Source organism: Pelobates fuscus, chromosome 12 (genome assembly GCF_036172605.1).
Source record: "Pelobates fuscus isolate aPelFus1 chromosome 12, aPelFus1.pri, whole genome shotgun sequence".
Taxonomy (NCBI): domain Eukaryota; kingdom Metazoa; phylum Chordata; class Amphibia; order Anura; family Pelobatidae; genus Pelobates; species Pelobates fuscus.
The window spans coordinates 1,257,919-1,269,256 of NC_086328.1; the positions used below are offsets into that span (position 1 = coordinate 1,257,919).

Here is an 11,338-nt window from a genome sequence, read left to right on the forward strand (position 1 = left end):
AAATAGACCAGATCCGCTGCATCACCCGCATGTGCACATCTGCTCACAGCCCTGGTTCCTAATAATACGCATCTTCTTCAAAGGGAATTCCTGAATATTATCCCTTCATAACCCTTCCAATCCATTTCCAACTACAGGCTTTGGGCTGACAGCTCATTTCTGGGCTTAGATTATGATCCCTATTTAAATTCGAGGATCACTTCCACGTTACACAAGAAAATGTTAAACCCGCCAATTGGCCACTACCCCACTAAGCCAGCGACGTACTCGTGGATGAACGCCATCTGTAATATCTACAGTGTTTGTTCTTCCCTGTAAAATAAATATTTCCAATGTCTGACAATTCCTGATGTTTTGGGTCTCAGCAACGATATACATCTCCCTTCCTCTCCAGGAAACACAGGAGCTGCAGAAGAAGCAGCAGTGGTACCAACAGAACCAGGTGTCGATGAGTAGGGAGGACGAGGAAAGTTACGTGGAATACTGTTCGGAAGCCATGTTCCGCATACAGATACTAGACAAACGACTGAACAGGTAAAACCCAATCAGCTAGCTGTGTTATTCCAGATTAGAGCCACAACTAATTCTTGCCACTATCATGGTGGAGCAAATCCTGTTTTTTTGGGAAGTCCTCCAGAAAGATGAATTAAAATGAACAATTTGCAAGCACTCCGTAAACTAGAGCTTAGCCAATAAAGGGCATTCCCTAGAAACCCCAGTGGCCTTACGACGGTTTCATTGAGCGCTCCGTGTCTTCGTGGCCAGGAAGTCCAGATTCCAGATTCCTGCTGTATTTATATTATACCTTCTCTCTACCCAGGCACAAGGAACTTGCTCCGCAGAAATACCTGGCTCTGGAGGACCAGCTGAGTAAGGACCCTCGGCTGACGGAGCTGTTCCTCGCCCTGTGAGACTGCACCGTTTCATTCACCATTTTAATGGAAATTCTTCCTCATTGTAATGTGACTCCTCCTCCGAGGTTAAAAAATACCTGAATCTCAAATATATTCTGCTTTCATTAATAAATGGGACAGTGTGCTTTGACCATTAAAAAACTGTTTCATCAAATGTTAAATTACAATAAAGTTTGTTTTTACAGGATATTCTTGAAACCAAACACGAAGAATGGTAAATCAGTCTAGGGCAGCTATAGAATATGAAGGGGGGGGGGGGGGTATAGAATATGAAGGGGGGTTGCTGGGCAGCTATAGAATATGAAGGGGGGTTGCTGGGCAGCTATAGAATATGAAGGGGGGGGTATAGAATATGAAGGGGGGTTGCTGGGCAGCTATAGAATATGAAAGGGGGGTTGCTGGGCAGCTATAGAATATGAAGGGGGGGCTATAGAATATGAAGGGGGGTTGCTGGGCAGCTATAGAATATGAAGGGGGGGCTATAGAATATGAAGGGGGGTTGCTGGGCAGCTATAGAATATGAAGGGGGGGCTATAGAATATGAAGGGGGGGTTGCTGGGCAGCTATAGAATATGAAGTGATGGGGGTTGCTGGGCAGCTATAGAATATGAAGGGGGGGTTGCTGGGCAGCTATAGAATATGAAGGGGGGGCTATAGAATATGAAAGGGGGGTTGCTGGGCAGCTATAGAATATGAAGTGATGGGGTTGCTGGGCAGCTATAGAATATGAAGGGGGGGTTGCTGGGCAGCTATAGAATATGAAGGGGGGGTTGCTGGGCAGCTATAGAATATGAAGGGGGGTTGCTGGGCAGCTATAGAATATGAAGGGGGGGCTATAAAATATGAAGGGGGGGTTGCTGGGCAGCTATAGAATATGAAGTGATGGGGGTTGCTGGGCAGCTATAGAATATGAAGGGGGGTTGCTGGGCAGCTATAGAATATGAAGTGATGGGGGTTGCTGGGCAGCTATAGAATATGAAGGGGGGTTGCTGGGCAGCTATAGAATATGAAGTGATGGGGGGTTGCTGGGCAGCTATAGAATATGAAGTGGTGGGGGATTGCTGGGCAGCTATAGAATATGAAGGGGGGCTATAAAATATAAAGGGGGACGCTGGGTGGCTATAGAATATGAAGGGGGGGCTGGGTGGCTATAGAATATGAAGAGGGGTTGCTGGGCAGCTATAGAATATGAAAGGGGGGTTGCTGGGCAGCTATAGAATATGAAGGGGGGGGCTATAGAATATGAAGGGGGGTTGCTGGGCAGCTATAGAATATGAAGGGGGGGCTATAGAATATGAAGTGATGGGGGTTGCTGGGCAGCTATAGAATATGAAGGGGGGGTTGCTGGGCAGCTATAGAATATGAAGGGGGGGCTATAGAATATGAAGGGGGGGTTGCTGGGCAGCTATAGAATATGAAGTGATGGGGGTTGCTGGGCAGCTATAGAATATGAAGGGGGGGTTGCTGGGCAGCTATAGAATATGAAGGGGGGGTTGCTGGGCAGCTATAGAATATGAAGGGGGGGCTATAAAATATGAAGGGGGGGTTGCTGGGCAGCTATAGAATATGAAGTGATGGGGGATTGCTGGGCAGCTATAGAATATGAAGGGGGGCTATAAAATATAAAGGGGGACGCTGGGTGGCTATAGAATATGAAGGGGGGGCTGGGTGGCTATAGAATATGAAGAGGGGTCGAAAGAATATGAAGAAGGGGCTGGGGGTCTATAGAATATGAAGGGGGGCTGCTAGGTGGCTTTAGAATATGAAGAAGAGGCTGGGTGGATATAGAACATGGGGGGGTGAGGGGCTATAGAATATGAAGGGGGGGCTATAGAATATAAAGGGGGACGCTGGGTGGCTATAGAATATGAAGAGGGGTCGATAGAATATGAAGGGGCTGGGGGTCTATAGAATATGAAGGGGGGGCTGGGGGTCTATAGAATATGAAGGGGGGGCTGGGGGGTCTATAGAATATGAAGGGGGGGCTGCGGGTCTATAGAATATGAAGGGGGCTATAGAATATAAAGGGGGCGCTGGGTGGCAATAGAATATGAAGGGGAGGCTGGGGGTCTATAGAATATGAAGGGGGGCTATAGAATATGAAGGGGGGCTGGGGGTCTATAGAATATGAAGGGGGCTATAGAATATGAAAGGGGGATTGCTGGGCAGCTATAGAATATGAAGGGGGGGTTGCTGGGCAGCTATAGAATATGAAGTGGCGGGGGATTGCTGGGCAGCTATAGAATATGAAGGGGGGCTATAAAATATAAAGGGGGACGCTGGGTGGCTATAGAATATGAAGGGGGGGCTGGGTGGCTATAGAATATGAAGAGGGGTCGAAAGAATATGAAGAAGGGGCTGGGGGTCTATAGAATATGAAGGGGGGCTGCTAGGTGGCTTTAGAATATGAAGAAGAGGCTGGGTGGATATAGAACATGGGGGGGTGAGGGGCTATAGAATATGAAGGGGGGGCTATAGAATATAAAGGGGGACGCTGGGTGGCTATAGAATATGAAGAGGGGTCGATAGAATATGAAGGGGCTGGGGGTCTATAGAATATGAAGGGGGGGCTGGGGGTCTATAGAATATGAAGGGGGGGCTGGGGGGTCTATAGAATATGAAGGGGGGGGGCTGGGGGTCTATAGAATATGAAGGGGGCTATAGAATATAAAGGGGGCGCTGGGTGGCAATAGAATATGAAGGGGAGGCTGGGGGTCTATAGAATATGAAGGGGGGCTATAGAATATGAAGGGGGGCTGGGGGTCTATAGAATATGAAGGGGGCTATAGAATATGAAAGGGGGATTGCTGGGCAGCTATAGAATATGAAGGGGGGGTTGCTGGGCAGCTATAGAATATGAAGTGGCGGGGGATTGCTGGGCAGCTATAGAATATGAAGGGGGGGCTATAGAATATAAAGGGGGACGCTGGGTGGCTATAGAATATGAAGGGGGGCTATAGAATATGAAGGGGGGCTGGGGGTCTATAGAATATGAAGAGGGGTCGATAGAATATGAAGGGGGGGCTGGGGGTCTATAGAATATGAAGGGGGGCTATAGAAAATGAAGGGGGGCTGGGGGTCTATAGAATATGAAGAGGGCTATAGAATATGAAGGGGCTGGGGGGCTATAGAATATGAAGGGGGCGCTGGGTGGCAATAGAATATGAAGAGGGGCTATAGAATATGTGAGGGGTGCTGGGTGGCTATAGAATATGAAGAGGGGTCGATAGAATATGAAGAAGGGGCTGGGGGTCTATAGAATATGAAGGGGAGGCTGGGGGTCTATAGAATATGAAGGGGGGCTATAGAATATAAAGGGGGCGCTGGGTGGCAATAGAATATGAAGAGGGGTCGATAGAATATGAAGGGGGGGCTGGGTGGTAATAGAATATGAAGAGGGGGCTATAGAATATGAAGAGGGAGCTGGGGGGTAATAGAATATGAAGAAGGGGGGCTGGGTGGCAATAGAATATGAAGGAGTGCTGGGGGTTTATAGAATATGAAGGGGGGGGGCTGGATAGCTACAGAATATGAAGGGGGGTAATAGAATTTGAAGGGGGGCCTGGGGGGGATAAAATATGAAGGGGGGAGCTGGGGGGGTAATAGAATATGAAGGGGGGCTGGGGGTAATAGAATATGAAGGGGGCTGGGGGTAATAGAATATGAAGGGGGAGCTGGGGAGTAATAGAATATGAAGGGGGGACGGGGGGTAATAGAATATGAAGGGGGGGCTGGGTGGTAATAGAATATGAAGGGGGGGCTGGGTGGTAATAGAATATGAAGAGGGGGCTGGGGGGTTATAGAATATGAAGGGGAGGCTGGGGGGCTATAGAATATGAAGAGGGAGCTGGGGGGCTATAGAATATGAAGAGGGAGCTGGGGGTAATAGAATATGAAGGGGAGCTGGGGGTAATAGAATATGAACGGGGGGGCTGGGGGGTAATAGAATATGAAGGGGGGGCTGGGGGGTAATAGAATATGATGGGGGGCTGGGGGGGTAATAGAATATGAAGGGGGGGCTGGGGGGTAATAGAATATGAAGGGGGGCTGGGGGTAATAGAATATGAAGGGGGGGCTGGGGGGTAATAGAATATGATGGGGGGGGGCTGGGGGGTTTTAGAATATGAAGGGGGGGCTGGGGGGTAATAGAATATGATGGGGGGGCTGGGGGGTAATAGAATATGATGGGGGGCTGGGGGGTAATAGAATATGATGGGGGGCTGGGGGGTAATAGAATATGAAGGGGGGCTGGGGGGTAATAGAATATGATGGGGGGGGGGCTGGGGGGTAATAGAATATGAAGGGGGGGCTGGGGGGTAATAGAATATGATGGGGGGGCTGGGGGTAATAGAATATGAAGGGGGGCTGGGGGTAATAGAATATGATGGGGGGGGGCTGGGGGGGGTAATAGAGTATGAAGGGGGGCTGGGGGGTAATAGAATATGATGGGGGGGCTGGGGGGGTAATAGAATATGATGGGGGGCTGGGGGTAATAGAATATGAAGGGGGGGCTGGGGGTAATAGAATATGAAGGGGGGGCTGGGGGGTAATAGAATATGAAGGGGGGGCTGGGGGGTAATAGAATATGATGGGGGGGCTGGGGGTAATAGAATATGAAGGGGGCTGGGGGGTAATAGAATATGATGGGGGGGCTGGGGGGTAATAGAATATGAAGGGGGGTCTGGGGGTAATAGAATATGAAGGGGGGGCTGGGGGTAATAGAATATGAAGGGGGGGCTGGGGGTAATAGAATATGAAGGGGGGGCTGGGGGGTAATAGAATATGAAGGGGGGGCTGGGGGGTAATAGAATATGAAGGGGGGGCTGGGGGGTAATAGAATATGATGGGGGGGCTGGGGGTAATAGAATATGAAGGGGGCTGGGGGGTAATAGAATATGATGGGGGGGCTGGGGGGTTAATAGAATATGAAGGGGGGGCTGGGGGGTAATAGAATATGAAGGGGGGGCTGGGGATAATAGAATATGAAGGGGGGGCTGGGGGGTAATAGAATATGAAGGGGGGGCTGGGGGGTAATAGAATATGAAGGGGGGGCTGGGGGGTAATAGAATATGAAGGGGGGCTGGGGGGTAATAGAATATGATGGGGGGGGGGGGCTGGGGGGTAATAGAATATGAAGGGGGGCTGGGGGGTAATAGAATATGATGGGGGGGCTGGGGGGTAATAGAATATGAAGGGGGGCTGGGGGGTAATAGAATATGATGGGGGGGCTGGGGGGTAATAGAATATGAAGGGGGGCTGGGGGTAATAGAATATGAAGGGGGGGCTGGGGGTAATAGAATATGAAGGGGGGGCTGGGGGTAATAGAATATGAAGGGGGGCTGGGGGTAATAGAATATGAAGGGGGGCTGGGGGTAATAGAATATGAAGGGGGGGCTGGGGGTAATAGAATATGAAGGGGGGGGCTGGGGGTAATAGAATATGAAGGGGGGCTGGGGGTAATAGAATATGAAGGGGGGGCTGGGGGTAATAGAATATGAAGGGGGGCTGGGGGTAATAGAATATGAAGGGGGGGCTGGGGGTAATAGAATATGATGGGGGGGCTGGGGAGTAATAGAATATGAATGGGGGGGCTGGGGGTAATAGAATATGAAGGGGGCCTGGGGGTAATAGAATATGAAGGGGGCCTGGGGGTAATAGAATATGAAGGGGGGGCTGGGGGGGTAATAGAATATGAAGGGGGGCTGGGGGGGTAATAGAATATGAAGGGGGGCTGGGGGTAATAGAATATGAAGGGGGCTGGGGGGTAATAGAATATGATGGGGGGGCTGGGGGGTAATAGAATATGAAGGGGGGTCTGGGGGTAATAGAATATGAAGGGGGGGCTGGGGGTAATAGAATATGAAGGGGGGGCTGGGGGTAATAGAATATGATGGGGGGGCTGGGGGGTAATAGAATATGATGGGGGGCTGGGGGTAATAGAATATGAAGGGGGGCTGGGGGTAATAGAATATGAAGGGGGGGCTGGGGGGTAATAGAATATGAAGGGGGGCTGGGGGGTAATAGAATATGAAGGGGGGCTGGGGGTAATAGAATATGAAGGGGGGCTGGGGGTAATAGAATATGAAGGGGGGGCTGGGGGTAATAGAATATGATGGGGGGCTGGGGAGTAATAGAATATGAAGGGGGGCTGGGGGTAATAGAATATGAAGGGGGGGCTGGGGGGGTAATAGAATATGAAGGGGGGCTGGGGGGGGTAATAGAATATGAAGGGGGGCTGGGGGTAATAGAATATGAAGGGGGGCTGGGGGTAATAGAATATGAAGGGGGGGCTGGGGGTAATAGAATATGATGGGGGGGCTGGGGAGTAATAGAATATGAAGGGGGGGCTGGGGGTAATAGAATATGAAGGGGGGCTGGGGGGGTAATAGAATATGAAGGGGGGCTGGGGGTAATAGAATATGAAGGGGGGGCTGGGGGTAATAGAATATGAAGGGGGGGCTGGGGGTAATAGAATATGATGGGGGGGCTGGGGAGTAATAGAATATGAAGGGGGGGCTGGGGGTAATAGAATATGAAGGGGGGGCTGGGGGTAATAGAATATGAAGGGGGGGCTGGGGGTAATAGAATATGAAGGGGGGGCTGGGGGTAATAGAATATGAAGGGGGGGCTGGGGGTAATAGAATATGAAGGGGGGGCTGGGGGTAATAGAATATGAAGGGGGGGCTGGGGGTAATAGAATATGAAGGGGGGGCTGGGGGTAATAGAATATGAAGGGGGGGCTGGGGGTAATAGAATATGATGGGGGGGCTGGGGGTAATAGAATATGAAGGGGGGCTGGGGGTAATAGAATATGAAGGGGGGGCTGGGGGGGTAATAGAATATGAAGGGGGGCTGGGGGGGGTAATAGAATATGAAGGGGGGCTGGGGGTAATAGAATATGAAGGGGGGCTGGGGGTAATAGAATATGAAGGGGGGGCTGGGGGTAATAGAATATGAAGGGGGGGCTGGGGGTAATAGAATATGAAGGGGGGGCTGGGGGTAATAGAATATGAAGGGGGGCTGGGGGGTAATAGAATATGAAGGGGGGCTGGGGGTAATAGAATATGAAGGGGGGCTGGGGGTAATAGAATATGAAGGGGGGGCTGGGGGTAATAGAATATGATGGGGGGGCTGGGGGTAATAGAATATGAAGGGGGGGCTGGGGGTAATAGAATATGAAGGGGGGGCTGGGGGTAATAGAATATGAAGGGGGGCTGGGGGTAATAGAATATGAAGGGGGGGCTGGGGGTAATAGAATATGATGGGGGGGCTGGGGGGTAATAGAATATGAAGGGGGGGCTGGGGGTAATAGAATATGAAGGGGGGCTGGGGGTAATAGAATATGAAGGGGGGGCTGGGGGTAATAGAATATGAAGGGGGGGCTGGGGGTAATAGAATATGAAGGGGGGCTGGGGGGGTAATAGAATATGAAGGGGGGCTGGGGGTAATAGAATATGAAGGGGGGCTGGGGGTAATAGAATATGAAGGGGGGGCTGGGGGTAATAGAATATGAAGGGGGGCTGGGGGTAATAGAATATGAAGGGGGGGCTGGGGGTAATAGAATATGAAGGGGGGGCTGGGGGTAATAGAATATGAAGGGGGGGCTGGGGGTAATAGAATATGAAGGGGGGGCTGGGGGTAATAGAATATGATGGGGGGGCTGGGGGTAATAGAATATGAAGGGGGGCTGGGGGTAATAGAATATGAAGGGGGGCTGGGGGTAATAGAATATGAAGGGGGGCTGGGGGTAATAGAATATGAAGGGGGGGCTGGGGGTAATAGAATATGAAGGGGGGCCTGGGGGTAATAGAATATGAAGGGGGGGCTGGGGGTAATAGAATATGAAGGGGGGGCTGGGGGTAATAGAATATGATGGGGGGGCTGGGGGTAATAGAATATGAAGGGGGGGCTGGGGGTAATAGAATATGAAGGGGGGGCTGGGGGTAATAGAATATGATGGGGGGGCTGGGGAGTAATAGAATATGAAGGGGGGGCTGGGGGTAATAGAATATGAAGGGGGGCTGGGGGTAATAGAATATGAAGGGGGGGCTGGGGGTAATAGAATATGAAGGGGGGCTGGGGGGGTAATAGAATATGAAGGGGGGGCTGGGGGTAATAGAATATGAAGGGGGGCTGGGGGTATTAGAATATGAAGGGGGGGCTGGGGGTAATAGAATATGAAGGGGGGCTGGGGGGTAATAGAATATGAAGGGGGGGCTGGGGGGGTAATAGAATATGAAGGGGGGCTGGGGGTAATAGAATATGAAGGGGGGGCTGGGGGGTAATAGAATATGATGGGGGGGGCTGGGGGTAATAGAATATGAAGGGAGGGCTGGGGGTAATAGAATATGAAGGGGGGGGCTGGGGGTAATAGAATATGATGGGGGGGCTGGGGAGTAATAGAATATGAAGGGGGGGCTGGGGGTAATAGAATATGAAGGGGGGCTGGGGGGGTAATAGAATATGAAGGGGGGCTGGGGGGGTAATAGAATATGATGGGGGGGGCTGGGGAGTAATAGAATATGAAGGGGGGGCTGGGGGTAATAGAATATGAAGGGGGGCTGGGGGGGTAATAGAATATGAAGGGGGGGCTGGGGGTAATAGAATATGAAGGGGGGCTGGGGGGGTAATAGAATATGAAGGGGGGGGCTGGGGGTAATAGAATATGAAGGGGGGGCTGGGGGTAATAGAATATGAAGGGGGGCTGGGGGGTAATAGAATATGATGGGGGGGGCTGGGGGGGTAATATAATATGAAGGGGGGCTGGGGGGTAATAGAATATGATGGGGGGCTGGGGGGTAATAGAATATGAAGGGGGGCTGGGGGGTAATAGAATATGATGGGGGGGCTGGGGGGGTAATAGAATATGAAGGGGGGGCTGGGGGTAATAGAATATGAAGGGGGGGCTGGGGGTAATAGAATATGAAGGGGGGCTGGGGGTAATAGAATATGAAGGGGGGGCTGGGGGTAATAGAATATGAAGGGGGGCTGGGGGTAATAGAATATGAAGGGGGGGGGCTGGGGGTAATAGAATATGAAGGGGGGGGGGCTGGGGGTAATAGAATATGAAGGGGGGCTGGGGGTAATAGAATATGATGGGGGGGCTGGGGGTAATAGAATATGAAGGGGGGGCTGGGGGTAATAGAATATGAAGGGGGGCTGGGGGTAATAGAATATGAAGGGGGGCTGGGGGTAATAGAATATGAAGGGGGGGCTGGGGGTAATAGAATATGAAGGGGGCTGGGGGTAATAGAATATGAAGGGGGGGCTGGGGGTAATAGAATATGAAGGGGGGCTGGGGGTAATAGAATATGAAGGGGGGCTGGGGGTAATAGAATATGAAGGGGGGGCTAAGGGGTAATAGAATATGAAGGGGGGCTGGGGGTAATAGAATATGAAGGGGGGCTGGGGGTAATAGAATATGAAGGGGGGGCTGGGGGTAATAGAATATGAAGGGGGGGCTGGGGGTAATAGAATATGATGGGGGGCTGGGGGTAATAGAATATGAAGGGGGGGCTGGGGGTAATAGAATATGAAGGGGGGGCTGGGGGTAATAGAATATGAAGGGGGGCTGGGGGTAATAGAATATGAAGGGGGGCTGGGGGTAATAGAATATGAAGGGGGGGGCTGGGGGTAATAGAATATGATGGGGGGGGCTGGGGGTAATAGAATATGAAGGGGGGCTGGGGGTAATAGAATATGATGGGGGGGGCTGGGGGTAATAGAATATGAAGGGAGGGCTGGGGGGTAATAGAATATGATGGGGGGGGCTGGGGGTAATAGAATATGAAGGGAGGGCTGGGGGTAATAGAATATGAAGGGGGGCTGGGGGTAATAGAATATGATGGGGGGGGCTGGGGGTAATAGAATATGAAGGGGGGCTGGGGGTAATAGAATATGAAGGGGGGCTGGGGGTAATAGAATATGATGGGGGGGGCTGGGGGTAATAGAATATGAAGGGAGGGCTGGGGGTAATAGAATATGAAGGGGGGGCTGGGGGTAATAGAATATGATGGGGGGGGCTGGGGGTAATAGAATATGAAGGGGGGGCTGGGGGTAATAGAATATGATGGGGGGGGCTGGGGGTAATAGAATATGAAGGGGGGGCTGGGGGTAATAGAATATGATGGGGGGGGCTGGGGGTAATAGAATATGAAGGGGGGGGTGTAGCTATCACTCACTGAGTATCCGCTGTTTGAATATCACTCAGTGAGGGTGGCCAGCATTCCAAATCTCTATGGACTACATTTCCCATGATGCCATCCTGCCCATTCCTGATCTGCTTTACCAGACAAACTGCCAGTAACAAACATGTCCACCAAACGGAAATGACGTCATGTTACCATCAGCCAATCAGACTGTGTTTGGGGTGGGGCAGAAGAAGGGAATTGTTGTGCAGTCGGTTGTCAGGAAACGGCCAATCA

At 51.3% G+C, this 11,338-nt stretch overlaps 1 protein-coding gene across 2 annotated transcripts in view; it reads left to right on the top strand.

Annotated features, from left to right (window-relative positions):
- The window catches only part of DRC7 (dynein regulatory complex subunit 7), an 89,051-nt gene extending 88,011 nt beyond the window's left edge, over positions 1–1,040 (top strand). For both annotated transcript variants that reach the window (XM_063437410.1, XM_063437409.1), the window contains exons 17-18: positions 395–534; positions 821–1,040. In XM_063437410.1, coding sequence (XP_063293480.1) covers positions 395–534; positions 821–911 — 231 coding nt within the window. In that variant the 3' untranslated portion in view covers positions 912–1,040. The remainder of the gene's footprint in view (positions 1–394; positions 535–820) is intronic.
- The last annotated feature ends 10,298 nt before the right edge of the window (positions 1,041–11,338 follow it).